The sequence below is a fragment of the Wolffia australiana genome, chromosome 18 (assembly GCF_029677425.1).
Source record: "Wolffia australiana isolate 7733 chromosome 18, ASM2967742v1".
Classification (NCBI taxonomy): Eukaryota; Viridiplantae; Streptophyta; class Magnoliopsida; order Alismatales; family Araceae; genus Wolffia; species Wolffia australiana.
This window is the reverse complement of record NC_135852.1, coordinates 3,228,951-3,247,705: the sequence shown is the minus strand read 5'-3', so window position 1 is coordinate 3,247,705 and position 18,755 is coordinate 3,228,951. Positions and strand designations below refer to the sequence as shown.

The window sequence follows — 18,755 nt, the reverse complement described above, 5'->3', positions numbered from 1 at the left end:
AGATTTCCTAACTCGATTTCTTGGCGTTTTGCAGAAAAGTCTCTGCATTAATTTGCACGTGCAAAAGGACGCTGCCCAAAAATAATTGGAGATATGCCCTCCATTCTCTCTCCCTATTTCCCTAACAAAAACCATAGAAAATTCTCCTCCATGTTTTTCCCATCACACATGACAGTGACGCCGTCCAGTGACAGGGATGTGACGGGACACCGCAAAGAGGGACGCGTGATGCAAACATGACAATTTTTTCCAAAATCTGTGGACATGTGACGGGATGGCAACATGACGAAACTCTCATCGCATCACCGTCTGTCATGGATCGTCATCCATTACGTCCAAGACATGCATTTCCCTTCTCCAGACTTCAATTAAATATAAGTATTTCAGACTTTTAATGTTGAAAATCTTTTGAGTGATGCTTTTAATCTTCTATTTCAAGATTGACTATGGGCGAATCAATATGTGTCTTTACTGCTCAGTTCAAAATTCGTTCAATTGGGGTAAAAAGTTATTAAACCCACCAAGCTTCTTGAGGATATAAACTACACCATATTGCTGGTGACAATTATTTATAATAAAAGAGGGGTGTTGGGGGGGGGGAATCATCATCCGTCCCATCACGTCCGGGATGTGCATTTCCCTACTCCAGACTTCAATTAAATATAAGTATTTTAGACTTTTAATGTTGAACTCTTTTGAGTTATACTTTTAAACTTCTATTTCAAGAGTAACTAAGGCCGAATCAATATGTATCTTTACCACTGAGTTCAAAATTCTTTCCATTGGGGTAAAAAATTATTCAACCCCCCAAGCTTCTCAATGATATAAGCTACATCATATTGCTGGTGACAATTATTTACAATAAAAGAGGGATATAGTTCATGGACGCGAGTGGGATGTTTTTTTCATCCCGGGACAGAAAAAATCGTCCAGCTGTCTCGGATGATGGACGGATGGATACTGACGAAAAACCACCGGATTCACATCCGACGGTTGAGATCTCAGAATTAATCATACATATGTCCATTTGCATTCTCTTTCCTCTATACTTCCCTTAAAAAACTTAGAAAATATATATATTAATATATATAAAACATAAAATTTCGGGACGAAAATTCGTTCCGGGAGGACTGGATGGGACGAAAAACCATCCCGGTATGATTGGGCGGGACGATTTTTTATCGGACGAAAAAACCGGCCCATCCTTACTCTGGACGTCCCACGGGACGAAATTCGTCCCGTCCTGTCCATCGTCCACGTCCGGAACGATCCGGACATGTAAAAGAGAGTAGGGTTTGACATTTTCGACCGGGGACCGGTCAGACTGAATTGAACTGGGACCAAAAAAAGACTGGACCGGAAGTGGACCGAACTTTAGGTAAGGTTTAGGTGCATGCGAAAAAACCGGACCAGACCGGACCCTATCCCACATACTACCCACTCCCCTCTCCGTCTCCCTTTCGATGACCCGCCCCAAAGCTCATTGATGCTGCTTCGCATGCACAACGCCTCTGTCCTCCCCCCTGCTTGTTTGCCACCCTCGGTACCAAACCGGACCATGACCGAACAAGACCGGACTGGAACCGGACCGAACTTCAGGTACGGTTTAGGTCCATGCCATAAAACCGGACCGGACCGGTATACTTCCGGGACGCGGACGGGACAATTTTTTCGTCCCGGGACGAAAAGTCGTCCCGTCCGCGTCCCGGAAGACTAATGGGACGAAAATTCGTCTGCTGGCCACCGGACGGGACGGTTTTCGTTCCGTGAGACGAAAAAATTGTGCATCCGGGGCCCCCGGACGAGGGACGAACGAATCTGGGCATACAACCGCCGGATTCACATCCGACGGTTGAGATGTTGCCACGTGGCATCTGCGGAGGCGAGGGAGGGGAGGAGCGGGGAGAGGGCGGCGGAGGAGAGGGGGAGGCCATGGCAGAGGAGGCGGCGGAGGAGGAGGAGGCCATGGCGGAGGAGGCGGCAGAGGAGGAGGGTGCGGCGGTGGTGGCCGGCGGAGGAGCAGGCGGCGATGGCGGCGTTGAAGGAGATAGCGTCGGGGGAGGGGAGGCGGAGGAAGACAGAGAGGGCAGAGGGGAGATGGCCGCTGCGGGCGTGGGCGGCGATGAGGGATTTGAAGAGGAAGAGGGAGGCGGGGAAGGAGGGGGGAAGGGAAGTTTGAGCGCTGCCGCGGAGGTCGGGGCTCTGCCAGAAGAGCGTTTTTCGTCCAGGACGAAAACAATTCGTCCCAGGAGGACTGGACGGTACGAATAATCGTCCCGAAATAATTGGACGGAACGGATTTTTTGTCGGTGGACGAAAATCCGTCCCGTCCTTCGTCCCCGAGATTATGTCGGACGTAGATCAGGACGAAATCCATCCCGTCCCGTCCTTCGTCCCCGTCCAGGACGATCCGGAAGTCGTCAAACCCTAAAAGAGAGGTTGGGGGGTTGTTCCAGGTAGGAGAATCGGCCATGGAAGAAGAAGAGAAGGAGGTCGATCTTCTTCCTCCCGGCGACGTGTTCCTGCTCGCGGGGCAGAGCAATATGGCCGGCCGCGGCGGCGTCGCGCACCGTCGCTGGGACGGCGTCGTGCCAATTGAGTGCCGTCCCCGCCCCCAAATCCTCCGCTTTTCCGCCCAATCCCGCTGGACCCTCGCCGAAGAGCCCATCCACGCCGACATCGACGCCGCCAAGACCTGCGGCGTCGGCCCCGCCATGCCCTTCGCCTCCGCCCTTCTCTCCGCCTCCCCCCGCCCGATCGGGCTCGTCCCCTGCGCCGTCGGCGGCACCGCCATTGCCGACTGGGCCAAGGGGAAGAAGCTCTACGAGAGAATGGTGGGTCGCGCCAGAGAAGCCCTCCAATGGGGGGCCGAGTTGAAGGCCCTGCTCTGGTTCCAGGGCGAGAGCGACGCTTCCTCTCGCGAGTCCGCGTCCGCCTACGGATCGAACATGGAGAAGCTCGTCTCCGACCTCAGATCTGATCTGGGTTTGCCTTCTCTTCCCGTCATCCAGGCAGGCTCTCCTCCCCAGAAGCTCTAATGACGTTTTCCTTTTCTAATGACGTTCTACTGACGCTCTAATGACGTTATACTGACGTTTTGCTTCTACGGTATAGATCCGGGACGCGGATGGGACAGTTTTTTCTCCCCCGGACGAGAAAATCGTCTCGTCCGGGGGCAAAGACGAATTCTGGGACGAAAAAATCGTCCGTCTGGAGGTCTCCGGAGGAATTTGGATGGGAAACCCCTGGATTCACATCCGACGGTTGAGATGCTGCCACGTGGATTCGCCAGGACAATTTATAATATATTAAAAATATATAATATATTTTTTCGTCCGGGACAAATTTCGGAACGAAAAATTGTCCCAGGATTATTGGACGGGACGGTTTTTTTGTCCGCGCACGAAAAACCGTCCCGTCCTTCGTCCCTATGCTAACATGGGACGTAGGACAGGACGAATTTCATCCCGAACCGTCCACGTCCCCGCACTATACTTCTTCCTAGGAATTGTGATTATATATGGTGCACAATCATCCAGGACAGGGACAGTTGATGGGATAGGATGAAGATAGTCCGTCCCAATTTTTAGAAGTTTGTCCAAACCATCCCGTCCCGTCACAGACATTATGAAAGTTCGGCTCCCGCTCGGCTTTCCCTCTTGGCTCCTATTTGACCCCTGAGGGGCGAAGAAACTGTCCCGTATGTCTTCCATGGCCACCGGACCGGATGGTTTCTTCATTGGGTTTGGAGAGATGAGTGCAATTGTCCAATTGTACATCCCATCATTTGTCTGATTTTTGGATGGGACATTCTCATCCAGTCTGATGCCCGGAGATGAGAAAAATAAGTCACCCTTATGAAAGTTCGGCTACGGCTCGGCTTTCCCTCTTGGCTCCTACTTGACCCCTAAGGGGCGAAGAAACTGCCCCGTCTGTGTTCCAAGGTCGCCGGACCAAATAGTTTCTTCATTGGGTTCAGAGAGCTGCATATAATTGTACAATTGTACGTCCCATCATTTGTCTGATCTCCAGGATGGGACATTCTCATCCTGTCTGATGCTCCAGCTCGGCTTTCCCTCTTGTGCTCTGGGTTCTGCCTTTTCGTTCCCTCTTAGCTCTTGCTCGACTCCCACTCAGGCCCCACTCGGCATTCACTCACATAAGAAAACTCATATAAGAAAGCTTTGGGTCCATTATAAAAAATTATATTTGGAATAATGGTCACGAAAGTCCGAGTATGGCAAAAAATCATACCATCTGGAGACCCACATATAATTCTACATCCCATCATTTGTCCCGTCTCCCGGACAAGACATTGTTTTGTCAATGGATGGAATAACTGCCCCATCCATGTTAGTGCATTATAATGATGATAATGCTCTCTACATCCATGTCAGTTTTCCTTTTTCTAGGGGATGAACCATAAAGACTCATTGACATCAGTAAACCCAAATGTGCAGTTGTCGTCGTCATCGACCCAGGAACGGCAGTAATGATCTTTACGTCTAGACAGGCTCTCCCCGAAGGCTCAATGAACTTTTCCTTTTTTTGGGGACGAACCATAATGCCTCCTCAGCATCAGTAAACTAATGTGCAGTCATAGCCTACCTAGGAATGATAATAATGCTCGTCACATCTAGGCGGCCTCTTCCCAAAAGCCCTTTTGACATTTTCCTCTTATAAGGAATGAACCATAATGCCTCCCTAGAGCCAATAGAGTCTAATGTGAATTGGTCGTCGTTGACCTCAGAATGACCATAAAGTTCTTCACATCCAGGGGTTGGGCTTTCCTTGGAAGCCCTAATGACATTTTCCTTTTACAGGGGATGAACTATATTGCCTCCTTATCATCAGTAAACCGTAATGTGCATTCGTCGTTGACGACTTAGGAATGATGATAATGGTCTTTACATCTTGGCCAATGTGGCTAGTCAACTAGACCAATATCAACAATTTGATGAAATTCTGCAGGTGGCAATTTGCTCGGGGGAAGGGAAGTGGGTGGAGAAGGTGAGAAGCGCACAGCTGGGCATGACGATTCCACACGTGGTTTGCGTGGACGCCAAGGGTCTACAGCTCAATGAGGATCATCTTCATCTTTCTACACCTGCGCAGGTCAAGCTTGGGAGGATGATGGCCGAGAAGTATGTGGATAATTTTCTTTCTCATGTTCCTCTTGAGGAAAATGATCCTTGATCATTTTGCTCTTCTTTTGGGTTATCTTGGCATCCAATTCAAATTTCTTCATAGTCATTTTCTTTGAATTAAAGTGGCTTATGAGTTTGTATGATATAGTGTTAGCTCTTTGAAGAGAATCTTCTATGCTGATCTTTCAGAACTCATTTTGATGTTAACAACTCAAGGTCATTCTATCTACCAAGGAATGTTAGAAAATCGAAATCTTAGTTTCAAAAACTGATTCTTTTGGTTACTTCTTTTTAACTAGCGGTGATGAAAAATCTGTTGTGAGACAAGAAGCTTTATTTGTTTGTCTAAATATAGTGTGGAAATTTAGGTGGTAATGATAAAGTTGATAAGCACAAGATAACCTAGTATATTAAAAATAGATGATTCCGTAATATAACTGCACACGGTCTGGTATGAGGTTAAGGGGAATGAAAAAAGGGATGAAAATAAGTTACGTTAAATTAATAAATTACCTGGATTATGAAGGCATTTTAAGTGTCTCATCCATACCTGGATCCCAATTATTTATCTGGTCAAACAAAACACTCTTGATGAATCCTATCATTACCTTAGTGATCCCTATGAGTGTATTGTGTATCCTACCATTGATATAATGAATGTTTCTTAGAGTTAAGTCCGAGTATGGCTTCCATGAACTAGAAAGAGTGCTAAAATAGTGAAATAAATTCTTCACATAAGAAAACTCATATAAGAAAGCTTTGGGTTCATTATAAAAAATTATATTTGGAATAATGGTCACTAAAGTCCGAGTATGGCATCTATTATCTTAGTTCCTTATGAGTATATTAATTTCCCCAAATTATATCCTCAAAATGGGTTTTACGCCCAATTTTGATTTACACTCTATCAATGCCAATATAATATTATTTTTTAAGTTATATGCTCATCTCATCGTCCTTGCGAACCATACCTCAGATTAATGTCCCAAAGCTCTCTTGTGTTCAAGCTTAACTCACTGGTTATTCTGAGCATTAATCAACTCAAATGATGAATGTATAATGTTAATTAGATACTAAGTTAGGATTAATAAACAAACTATAAATGAGTTATTCTTAACATTCTCATAATTTTATGTTGTTTAACTAAGTACTGCTTGTCATAATTATTTCTATATGTTGATGGGAAAGCAGTGTGCGTTCCTTTAGTACCTACTCCTGATGGGGCGCTTACGTGTTATCTTTAAATTATTATCTAATTTTATAAGAATAAAAAAAACAATCATACATGAATGTTTTTAATCAATTATAAGATTTTAATGTTGTCCACAGGGCCATCCTCCCTATAATGTTCTTAAAAACCATGTACTATATCAAACCACCAAATCCCTTCAAATGGTTTGCAGCTGCAAGTATACTTCCACAAAGAAAGTATTGTGTTTTTGACGTAGGACGACTATGGGATGGACGATTTAAGGCGGATGACGAGGCTATGGGTAGGAATGGGTTAAGGGATAAAACAATCCACAGAAATCACGGTCGATTCTCGGACTTAAAACCGATGAAATCTGGTGGTGCAGCTCCGACCCTTATCAAGGGCGGGAGTACTGTCTTCCCCCACCGCGACGATGCCTAAGCACCGAAATCAATACCTCGAATTCACGTCGCGAAGAAACACTCGAGAAAAGGAGAGAAGAAGAGGAAATCCAAGTCTAATTCTGACGGCGGTGGAAACTTCCCGAGAAAATACTGAGCGGAGAACACGCCGACACCACAGGGTTCAGGTATACCTCAGCACCGTAGTGCGTGTAAAGGCTGCAGGTAATTCTGCTCGTGGCGACGAAGGCGGCGTGATACTGGAACGGGCACTCCGGGCGTTGTCCGGCCCTGGTTGACGTTATGAAGCGGGGACGCCGGGTCGGGCGCGACGAACTCCCGCGCGCGCGAAGCGCGCGAAGGGTGCGCGGAGCGCACGGAGCAGCACGGAGCAGCGCGCGGCTGGAGCGCTGAGCGCGCTGCGCGCTGGAGGCGAGCGCACCCGGCGCGAAGGCGCGCTGCTTGAGGCGCCGCGGCGGCGCGCAGCGCCACAGCGATCGCGGCGTGGAGGCGCACGCGGCGCTGGGGATGGCACGCGATGGCGTCGGCGGTCGCGGCGTGACCGCGGCTGCTGGCGTGTGACCAGCGGCTGCGCCAGCGGTGATGACGAATGGCGGCGCATCGGCGGCGGTGGCGGCGGCAGCGGTGATGACGCAGCGACGGGAAGGTTAGGGCAAGATGAGGGTAGGGCCATCCTCCAAGAAGAGTTGGCAGGAGAACTCACTTCTTGACTTATGATTGCCTAATGAGTTCTTGAAACAAATGACCTTATATAGGCCTTGGAGGAAAGAGAAAATAACTAGAAAATAAGACACGCAAGGGAAAACGTGCATCACGTCACGCCAAAGGGCAGTTGTGGATCTGCCTTTGGCGTCGTGTCATGACGCGCGTGGAGACGTGCGCGGGTGGTGACGTGGCGGACGACGGTTGTGGCGTGTTGACTTCTTCGTTGACTCCTGTTGACCGAGGTGGGTTGACTTCTGTTGACTTCATCTTTGGATCCGTAACGTCTGTGTTGACCCCGACTGCCTGCGGTGACGTGTCCCGGGCTGATGCATTGGCGTCCTCGCCATCAGTTTTATTTATATGAGACTCCATGTCTAACCCCTTCGAAGGGGCTTTTGTCTGATACTCTGTCCAAGGTAAACAAGCATATATGGCTTTGAATTCGATGAGTTATGTTAATTATTTTGTGTTTAGCTTCCCCATAATTTATATCAGCCGTGCCCATTTCATGTACAAAACAATCACCATAATATGATAAGCATGTTTTTTGTTCATTGTTTAATTTGGATTGTTTATCTTATATCCAACGTGTTGCATATATTCTTGGTTCATCACACTTCAGTTTCATCAAGTTGTTATTTGAGATGCATATATGACTCAAACAAGTTCATTGATGAAAAGATGGAAATTTGAATTACCTTCAATTATAAATATTTCTCCCGAACAATATGATGCTGCTTGCATCCTCAAGATTATTGGCACTGACCAAGTCATGTCAAATCTATGTTTCGGCAACAAATAAAAAACTAGAGCTCATTTCTGAACAACACATTATATAATAATTGATGTTTAATGAAGGGGTAAGGACTTGGTTATTCACTTAACAATGTCAGGATAATTCACATCCCCTCCATTTGTTATTATTGTATCCAATAACCTATTTGCATTTGGATACAAAATAGGTGAAGAACCACAAGGTAATTATTCCCACGACTTTTATGTTTCATTGTAAGAAAGAAACATTTTGTTTTATGAAAGAAGGGCAATGACGAATTACACTACCTATCTACCTTTTTATTATAAAAATATAAAATCCTGAAATGCTTCTTTCTTATAGGTCATTTGTTCTGTTTTTATAAAAATTCTATAACCTCACGTGGAGCAAAAAGATACCCTTGAACATCTAAAAATAATCATAAGAAAGTCTGAATATGTATTTGTTGATCCAAGTAAACCTAATTTGATTCATTTGTTGAATATTCTATCACGATTTATAATGTAATGTAGAGAATAGATAAATAGCTTAATTTGTGAAAAATAATTACTTGGTCATTTGCATTTTGACAGTGTTAATATTTCAAATAATGTTTCATCGATTCCGAAATGATTCTGAAATGAATTCTAAAATGTAGTAAAACCCATATTCATCAATGGACACCTTATTTTAAACACATTGCATATCATTTATTAAATATATAAATACTTTTGGACTTGAATATGTTGAATTAGTACCTAATATTTTCTCGATCACAGAGACAGTTCATTTATGTTCTTAGACCTTGTAATATAGGACTTGATTTTGAAGATAACATATACCATTTAATAAAAGCTTATAACAAATACTGATTTATTTGACTAATCAAATAACACAATCAATACGCATGAGTGTAGACGTGATGGAGAACGCCCTCCCGGGATTGCCGCCACATCATCGAAGCTGTTATCATCGTCACCGGCAATCCGCCGGCTCGCGCGCCACACGACCGGCATGCCAAAGCATCCGTGAAGACACCTGGGTTTAAATACCGTGGGTAGAGCACATCCGTGCACATGTTCATGTTTAATTTTTCGTTTCGTTTGTCCAATTCATGTTTCATTTGCATCATGACGAGTTCACCGTACTCGTCGTGACGCATCCGTATCATCTCATTTTATCTGTTGTTTTATTTTGAGTCGTTTTAAGTTTTTCCCCTACATTTTTTTTCATTTTAAGTGTTGTAAAAGGGTCCCTTATTGGGCCCCTTATGTGAACTGTTGTAATGGGCCTTTGGCAGATTCTAGAGTCAGATATGGTTGTTTGTTCTTTGGCAGTTACACTTCCAGGTTTCACGAGAGAAGGAGGAGAGGAAGAAGAGGAAGGGAAGAAGAGAAGGAAGAGAAGAGGGAAGGGAAGATAAAGAGGAAGAAGAAGAGATAGCGTCAAATATGGTTGTTTGTTCTTTGGCAGTTACACTTCCAGGTCTCACGAGAGAAGGAGGAGAGGAAGAAGAGGAAGGGAAGAAGAGAAGGAAGAGAAGAGGGAAGGGAAGATAAAGAGGAAGAAGAAGAGATAGCGTTAAATGACAAGGGAGCTGTGAACTCCAAGGGTACCCCTTTCCCCTCCCCGACGCCTTCATCATCCGGTCGCAGGCGAGTGTCAATTGCGTGGCTTCCTTACGGTGAGTCACGGTGAACATAAATCCCGCCCGAGATACATTAGTGGGAGTCTCCGCATAGCACCGGGATCCGACCAGTCAAGGCCGACGTGGCACGCTCCCACTCGCGTGCATCCATCCGCTAGGGTGGGTTACGGGACAATCCCGCCAACTTCCTGTCTGCGGTGACGGACAGCCAGCGGTAACTGCTCCGAGCGCTGATCGGTACTTTCATTAGGCACATCCCAGGTTCGATCGATACGCTCTTTGGCATATCCGCGATCGATAAGTTCTTTGGCACATCCGCCAATCGATACAAACGAACCCCCCCTGCCGGCTGGATTCATCCGACGAAATGTTCATCTGCACTCATGAGTTCAACCCCGACCAGAACTGCCCAGTCAACCGAACAAGCATCTTCTCACCGACAATCTTCACCAAGCCAACGGCCAGGCCCTCTTCAACAGCACCGCCGTGCTGCCCAACCACCTGATGTTGAAGCACCGCTACGACTGCCGTGTTTCTAGGAGCGATTGTTCTGCCCAGGCCGTCGTGTGGCATGACCCAAGCCACGTGAGCCGCTGTCACGCTCAAGGAGTGTCTTGTGACACTCTTTGATCTAGAAGCTGCTCTAACTTGTTCGAAGCCAGGCCATCTGATTGTCCATTTCCTATGGCGGTCTTATCGCTTATTGCTTGCACGAGTCGCTGCTGTCATTTGCCCAGATTCGTGCGCCGTCGTTGCCGCTCGCCACTGTTGACTGTCTCCACTCGCACCATCCATCATTACGTTGCACTCGTCGAGTTCAACTGTCACTTGAGCCATCTCGCCGTGGGTATCCTCGCTCTCCTTGCCTTTGCCCCGCCTACTGCTCGCGCGCTGTGACATTGCCGCCGGTCAAGCCAAGCCGTACCGTCGACGGCACGCCACCCCCTCCCTGCCTGTCTCGGTCTGTGCACTGATGAATTCTCCGACGATGAACACCGCCACTTACGAGGTATGTCGTTCCCTTTTGTTTGTCAGTTATATTACTTTCTTTAGTATATTTTCGACTGCACTCCACCGTGCTTGGGTTAGTTTAGGTGAGAGCAAATTATCGAGAAAATTATGAATTAAGTGTTTCCCTAGGCACGGGCCAACTCGTCCGTTACGTACGAGCCCCTACAAAATTATTCTGTTTGGCGCCGTAGTCGCCGTTGTCGCTCCAACGAGGGTCAGGAGGTCACCGTCATCGGTCGCCTGCCCCAGAGCTCGGAACTCAGTGAATTCCCATAAGTCGGATTTGCATGTACACTCCAGCTAGGTCATTTGCATTCGCATAGTTACATTCCTGTTACGGAATTACTCGTCGGATGATGCCGTCGACGACGTTCGACATCAAGACGAGTCTACGTGGATTGAAATATTTCACAATTTCTAGCAGGATAATGCTCAAAGAAAAATCAAGATCTTTACATGAAAAATGATTGAATTGAACATTATTATACAATTCATTTTTGATTCTTTAGATAAAATTCAATGATTTTATTGGGTTTCTTTGCCCACTATTGCAAAAAATAACAAATATGCCTTCATAGTCTTCTTCTCATGTTGCAATGTGTTTATTCATGCAACCTTTCTAAATATAATTTTGAAATTTCTTAGTCATGATTACCTTCTCAGTTGATCACATGGCTCGTTGATCTAGTATAATCTGACAGACATATATGATTGAAACACTTTATTTTATAAACAAAAAGGACATTTAGATTACATTTTATTATAAATAATTGTTACCAGCAATATGATATAGCCTAAATATAATTTGGAAATTTCAAAGTTATGAGTACCTTCTCAGTTGATGGCATGGTTGGTTGATCTAGTCATAATCTGACAGACATATATAATTGAAATACTTTACTTTAAACAAAAATGGATATTTAAATTACATTTTATAATAAATAATTCTCACCAGCAATATGATATAGCTTATATCCTCAAAAAGCTTAGTAGATTAAATCATTTGGCCCCCAATTTAACGAATTTTGAACTCAGCAATGAAGACAACTATTGATTCGCCCGTAGTTAATTTTGAAATAGAATATTAAAAGTCTAAATCAAAAGATTTCAACATACGGTAAATTCTTATATTTTATTGAAGTCTGGAGTACCGCATTCATTAACTGCATACCGGTAAAAATATTAATTATGCTGCATATACTAACATCACGAATTTCCAAAATGAGGGGGGTAAAAAATAAATACCATTTAAATCGAGTAAACTACGAAGATCAACGCTCTCAATTATAACTGGCAGAGACTTTGTCGGAAAGCGTGGGAAACGTGGGTCCCACAACAGACGAATTTGGACTGTCCGATCCAGGGAACACCAGATGGACGGTGGACAGAGCCCGCTTCGAGCTTTCGCTGGACCAGCCAGTCCGGCTCGCAGGTATAAAGCGCGGTCCCCAGCCCGATTTCGAGCTAAACAGAAGCAGAAGAGAGAGAAAGGAGTTAGAGAGAGAAAGAGCGCGCGCGAAACCCTAGAAGCGCCATTGATGGAGCGATGAGCTGGAAGGAGATCGTGCGGGACGGGCTGGGGAGCATTTCGCGGAGAAGATTCTTTACGCGGAGGAAATCTCAGGAAAGAATCTCGATTTCTGATCCGGTGGATGAGATTTCGGCGGAGGAGGAGTCTGGAAGTTGGGCGGGACTGCCGCCGGAGCTCCTGAGAGAGGTCTTTGGCCGGCTGGAGGAGAGCGAGATCACTTGGCCGTCCCGGCGGAATGTGGTGGTCTGTGGCTCAGTTTGTAGATCATGGCGGCGGATTTGCAAGGAAGTCGTCGGAGTTCCCGAGATCAGCGGCAAGATCACGTTTCCCGTTTCGCTCAAGCAGGTGACCTAGATTTTTGATCGCGCTTACTCTTGATTTTAGTGATTCTGCTTTAACGGATTAACCTCGTTCTCTTGTTTGTTTTGTGGATATGGCCGTCAAGTGGAATACTGGTTGTGGCTAGGATAAATGTTGGCAGCTTTTGATGGTTGATTCGTTTATCAACCAAAGTTGTGCTGCTTTTTTTCCGTTTCTGCTCGAATCCTTGTCACGTTTGATTGCAGTAATTCTGCTTAAACATAATAATATTGTTCTCTTCTTTGTTTTGTACATGGAAAATTGAAGGTAAATACTAACTGAATTAAGAATAAATTCTTTTTTATGATTTATTCGCATATCCGCCGAAGTGAGCTTCATATTTCCCGGTTCTACTCGAATACTCTAATTACTGCCTCAAGAGAGATATATTGACTGTAAAAAGAGTGCCAGGGGGATTACACCTACGATTTTTCTCCGTCATTTCAAGTAGCTAGTCTCTTGCAGTCAATCTCTGTGGGCCCTGTATCTTCTTTTTCTTTTCTGGCTTCTTTGTTTTACCTTATAAGGTTTACTTTCTTGGCAATAATTCTCGAGATTTATTCGAAAGTCTGATGCTCTCACGGGTACGTATTGAATGCACTCATGCGTATCACATCAAATTCTTCTATGGAAATGCAAGTCCAGATTCTAAATGTAGATGCAACAATAGAGAGAGAGGAGAGGAACGGATTGGAAGAATAAATCTGCAGAATGAGACGTCGCAAAAATGGAGTTAATCCCGCTGCCTTGCAAAGGAACAGTCATTTGTTGCTGGGAAGGAGTTAGAGGGAGAGAGATTAAAGGAGGGAGGGAGCCCAACTGTGGAGAGGGCGAGAGAGATCAATCCGGCTGGTTCGAGAGGATGATCACTCCTTTTTTTTTGTAGACTGCGCTTCACTTATAAAGGGCATGTCCTTTAAAAACCCAATACCGGGCTGATGCTTTTCGTAAATCTGTTCCAGTGTCGATCAAATTTTTATATTATAATTATTTTTATTGTGAATTAGCCTTCGGAAGTGGAAATTTTACTTGTGCTTGCTCATTGTCGTTGTCTTTTGAAACTCTGACTTCCTCGTGACTCTCTGGCTGTTTATATTGCTTATTTTTTACACTGCTTTATTTATTACTTTAATCCTTCAAGATCTTGATGAGGAAGTGCAGGAGTCATCCATACTCTTTCTAGCAGTTATTCTTCTAATTTTATTTTAAATTCATTTTGATTTCATTAGATTTATGTCAACATGAGTGTCTTGGTATATGAGATTTCACAATTTTCTCTTTTGTAACCATGGTCAGTTCAATACTTTACTCATGCTTGCTCATTGTTGTCGCTTTTAGAATCTCTGCTTTCCTTTTGAATCTGTCTGGCTACGATATTTGGTGGTTATGCTGATAATTCCGCCTTTTTAAAATTTTAAATGAAGCCTGGATTTCGCAATGCAACTATCCAATGCTTCATAAAGAGGAACAAATCATCTTCAACCTACCAGCTTTTCTTGGGACTTCATCCAGGTGAGCACCTGAAAATAATCTCAGTTACAAACCAAGGCATGATAATATTTCTTTTAAATCTTCCATTCTTTCCTCGTCACTAGAACTTTTTAGCATAATTCTTTCCCTCTCCACTTGATGGTTTGATAAAACATTCTTGGTGTGATTCTCTGGAAGTATTTCCTTCATTATAACGAATGATGTATTAACATTAAATTCTAATTTACAGGAAAAAAATATTTGTGAAACTATTTTATTATTTCATGGTGACTCTCTGAATTTACCATCAATTAAAAGTCCAAGTATTGGTTAATGAAGGCATCGTTTTTATCAAATAATTATTAAATCAAAATTCTGAATGCTGAGGGGTATAATTGCATTTTGGTTAGAACATTACACCTTCCTGTTTAACCTTTTAATGTTTATATATTCTTCACCTCTGAGGACTATATCCATTTCTGTCGGCGTTTTTTCAATCCAGATAGTGGGGGAAAGTTCCTCCTTGCCGCCCGCAAGATCCGGCGGCCAACCCACACAGAATACTTCATATCCTCCGCGTCCAGCGACATCTCGCGCAACAGCGTGAGCTATCTCGGCAAGCTGAGGTAATAAAAAATTTTCTATCTCCCCCTCGTCTTCATGACCTTCTCAGAGGACTAACAATGCCTCCAGATCCAACTTCTTGGGGACCAAGTTTGCCATCTACGACACCGATCCTCCCCCGGGCCTTGCAGCCTCGTCCAGCCGGTCCAGCCGCCGCTTCCACAGCCGCAAGGTCTCGCCAAAGGTGCCATCTCTGAGCTTCGGCGTCGCCCATATCTCCTACGAGCTCAACATGCTCGGCAGCCGAGGCCCCCGCCGCATGCGCTGTGTAATGCACTCCATCCCTGCCTCTGTCGTCACCACCGCTGGCACGAGCACGGTGCCGTGTGCTCCAACAGACGAGAAGCGCGGTGCCGCTGCCTCGGTGAGGATAGACGACAGCGCCAGGTTCATGGAGAGCTGGCGGTTTGCCGAGGCGGCAGCGGCGGCGGCCGACAAGTGTGGGCCGCTGGTGCTGAAAAATAAGGCGCCGAGGTGGCATGAGCAGCTTCAGTGCTGGTGCTTGAACTTCCGTGGCCGGGTGACTGTCGCCTCGGTGAAGAACTTCCAGCTGGTCGCGGCCAACGACCCCGGCGGCGGCATGGTAGAGGCGAGCGAGCTGGACAAGACGATTCTACAGTTCGGCAAGATCGGCAAGGACCTCTTCACCATGGACTATCGGTACCCCCTCTCTGCCTTCCAAGCCTTTGCCATTTGCCTGAGTAGCTTCGACACGAAGCTGGCCTGCGAGTGACCGTGCAGAGTAAGTATCTTGGCTCGTGTTCTGTGCATAATTCAGTGGCAGAGATGGGAATGTTCGGCTCTGTTCTTGGAGCTCACCTCCCTTGTTTCTATTGTAATCTTTATGTATGTTGGTGTTTTGTACTCTGTAAGCTATCATCTGTAAGAATTTGCAGCATAGTGTTTCCCTTTGCAACCTCCCAAGGCTCTATTAGAGAAAGAGTAAGACGAGAACTCTTTAGAATGGGCCACTTTGGCTTGAAAAGGAGATACTATAAGTAAGACCTTTCCCTTTGCAAGACATTCAAGAAGAATCTTACGTCAATTCGCAGAAGCGAATAATCTTGTCCACTCACGGATCCCCCTATTTTGATGTCCGTTCCTTCCAAGATCAACTAAATTGCACTGACTACCTACTGATATAGCAATTTCTTGATGATTACGATTAGAGCATTCCGGTGCGTTGAATATGTTGTTTCTCCTTATTTTTCCTTATGTACCTCTGCTTTGCTCTATCTCTCTCCCATACTCTCTTTATATGTACTTCTGTTATGGAACCTTGAAACCTAATGAGAACATTTTCAGTTTCTCTCTCAACCCATCTCTCTCCTCCGGGTTTCTTGATGGTATCAGAGCCATTGCTCTTCTAGTTCATCCACCAGGATCAGCTCCGTTGCTGGGTTGCTCACAAGCCAAAGCTTGTTTGCTCACCCGTTAGGTCGAAACGCAAGTCGCAGCCACAGACGACCCACAGCCACAGGACGCTACCTTGCAAGCTGCAGCCGCAGGCTACCCCTTGCAAGCCGCAGCCGCAAGCCGCGGCTTGCAAATCATTCCCCGTAATAATAATGTCATCCACGTACACCAGAAGGATGGTGACTCTCCTAGATGTGGAATGATGGTAGAAAAGTGTATGATCACCATTGCACTGAGAGTAGCCAAATAAGGTCATAGAGTGTGTAAAACGACCGAACCAAGTCCGAGGAGATTGTTTCAAACCATAGAGAGCCTTCTTGAGACGGCACACCAAGGGAAGTGCCAAAGGGGGGGCCGCATAGCCTGGAGGCAAGGCCATATAAACTTCCTCATGGAGATCACCATGAAGAAAGACGTTCTTGACGTCGAACTGCTGAAGAGGCCAATTGTAATGAGCCGCAAGGGCGAGAAGAAGATGAACCGTGTTCATCTTAGCCACGGGAGCAAATGTCTCCAGATAATCAACACCAAATTGTTGAGTATAGCCCTTAGCCACAAGGCGTGCCTTGTACCTTTCGAGAGTGCCATCGGACTGATATTTGACGGTGTAGACCCATTGATGGTAGGTTAAGGTTTAGTTGACTTTGGGTCGGGTTTACTTAGGGTCACTTTGACTTTGGGTTGGCCCAAGTGACCCCTGGGTAGTCTAACTTGACATACCTAAGAGGGCAGGCTGGTAGGGATGGGAATTTTTATTATAATACAAACAACACACTGTTTGCAAGCCGTTCACAAATAACAAATCATTTGCAAATCGAGCTTCTTCTCCCTAGATGACGGGGGTGGGATGAACCCAACTAACTTGGGGGGTCTACTAAGCCTACTCGTCCAAGAGTGGCAGGTTCCAGAAGCTGGGTTGACTTTGAGTTGGGTTGAAAGTAATTATTTAACCCTCCTAAAACATAATTCTTAAAATTTTGTCATAATATTTATGGAACCTCATTATGAAATGGAGATCAAGCTTAACTGTATTGAGTGATTAATCTTTAATAGAGCATTGTTGTGGCATAACATACAAAAGTTCAAAGCCAGTGGTTTGAGGATAGAAAAGCCCATAGCATCTTACTCTTCAACAGAATCTTCATTTCAACCCAAATATTATCTAAGTGCTAACGGTACCATGGTTTTTGTAACCCTAGTTGGTGATAAACAAATAAATGAGGAGAGAAAGAAAGATAAAATGCCTACTTAACTTCATTCTCCTCTTATTAAACTATTTTATAAATAAATTGTGGGGTCATGAAGAAGTTATCTGAAGGTTAAAATGTGACTATGAACATGAAACATAGTATTTGTGAGGTTAAACATAAGTTGAATACATAAATAGTAATATCATAGTGGCATGGCTATTAATGATTACTGTTACTCACATCCTATTAGATGTACCTAGAACATAGTACCCAGTGAGGTTAAACATTGAATTATCTGATTCAACCTTATAATTTTTTCTCCGTCATTAGAAACCAACAGTGTGTCTGGAGCTAAAGCAAAATATGTTTCACCTCAGGGACATTCAAGAGGTAAGGATTGGAGTTTTATCCCAAACCAGTAGATTTGACCATAAATAACTTTGTTATTTATTTATTATTTTATAAATATAAATGGTTTACTACTTTGGGCTAAAACAACTTTATTACATTATGTCAAAATATTTATTAATATGGATATCCAAATAAAGGAAATGAAACAACTATACTGATTACACAGCATAACACACAAAATATATACAATAATCTTAGAATTAATTATTATACATATGAATTATCAGTTTACTCCATAAATGATACATATTTTTTGTATTATTGATGCTTACAACTAATATATTGTCCCCAACCAGCTTACGTTTCTATCTCAACATACTGTCTTGCTAAACCCCTAAAATCATCAACATAATTGAATATTCAAATTATGTTTATGCAAAGTTTATTTACTCCCTAAAACATTTTGAATTTCTGAGAAAATAATGGATGCATATTTCTTAAACAATTTATGTAAATTTAATTTGGATACTCTTATATTAAATTTGTGTCAGTGTGAAACTTATACATTTACTATTATGTTAAATTAATATACATTTGTGTAAATTAGTATTTACGTTAAAACCTTAGTGATATATCTTAAAAGTTTTTAATATTTTTGACCTTTTCACAACTTTGGATTTATTGTTTTGTGAATTTATGAGGTAATTTTTAAAGTTTCAGAAAATATTCACTGAAGTTGTATTATTTTGTTGTTTTTAGAATTGTCCACACACTTAATTTTTTGATAATCAAAATTTTTCATGGATCACGGAAAAATTCAAATTCAAAGGTTGAAACTGGAAACCTATCTGGCACCATGTAGTGGAAAAAAGAGAAAATGGACAAATAGTATTCTGGGTTCTGATCTAAGGTATTTAAACATATGGAAGGGTAA

At 44.1% G+C, this 18,755-nt stretch overlaps 2 protein-coding genes across 3 annotated transcripts; both read left to right on the top strand.

Annotated features, from left to right (window-relative positions):
• The first annotated feature begins 2,461 nt into the window (after window positions 1-2,461).
• LOC144714923 (carbohydrate esterase, putative (DUF303)) lies at window positions 2,462-5,290 on the top strand. 2 transcript variants are annotated; one of them, XM_078589732.1, is made up of 3 exons: window positions 2,462-3,011; window positions 3,115-3,263; window positions 4,972-5,162. In XM_078589732.1, the coding sequence occupies exons 1-3, from the start codon at window positions 2,472-2,474 to the stop codon at window positions 5,012-5,014; spliced, it is 732 nt and encodes a 243-aa protein (XP_078445858.1). In that variant the 5' UTR covers window positions 2,462-2,471; the 3' UTR covers window positions 5,015-5,162. The 2 variants fall into 2 exon arrangements, with proteins under 2 accessions (XP_078445858.1, XP_078445857.1); XM_078589731.1 differs by lacking the exon at window positions 3,115-3,263 and having other exon boundaries at window positions 4,972-5,290.
• A 7,047-nt stretch (window positions 5,291-12,337) lies between these two features.
• LOC144714898 (tubby-like F-box protein 10) lies at window positions 12,338-15,782 on the top strand. The gene is made up of 4 exons (XM_078589701.1): window positions 12,338-12,755; window positions 14,195-14,282; window positions 14,743-14,866; window positions 14,934-15,782. Exons 1-4 carry the CDS (start codon window positions 12,426-12,428, stop codon window positions 15,595-15,597), a joined length of 1,206 nt encoding a protein of 401 aa, XP_078445827.1. The 5' UTR covers window positions 12,338-12,425; the 3' UTR covers window positions 15,598-15,782.
• Window positions 15,783-18,755: the final 2,973 nt, after the last annotated feature.

Coding starts and splice junctions, on each gene's coding strand:
- LOC144714923 (XM_078589731.1), top strand. CDS start 2,472: ATGGAAGAAGAAGAGAAGGAGGTCGATCTTCTTCCTCCCGGCGACGTG. Junction 3,012..4,971: donor CTTCTCTTCCCGTCATCCAG/GCAGGCTCTCCT, acceptor GAAATTCTGCAG/GTGGCAATTTGCTCGGGGGA.
- LOC144714898 (XM_078589701.1), top strand. CDS start 12,426: ATGAGCTGGAAGGAGATCGTGCGGGACGGGCTGGGGAGCATTTCGCGG. Junction 12,756..14,194: donor TTCCCGTTTCGCTCAAGCAG/GTGACCTAGATT, acceptor TTTTAAATGAAG/CCTGGATTTCGCAATGCAAC. Junction 14,283..14,742: donor TTTCTTGGGACTTCATCCAG/GTGAGCACCTGA, acceptor TTTTCAATCCAG/ATAGTGGGGGAAAGTTCCTC.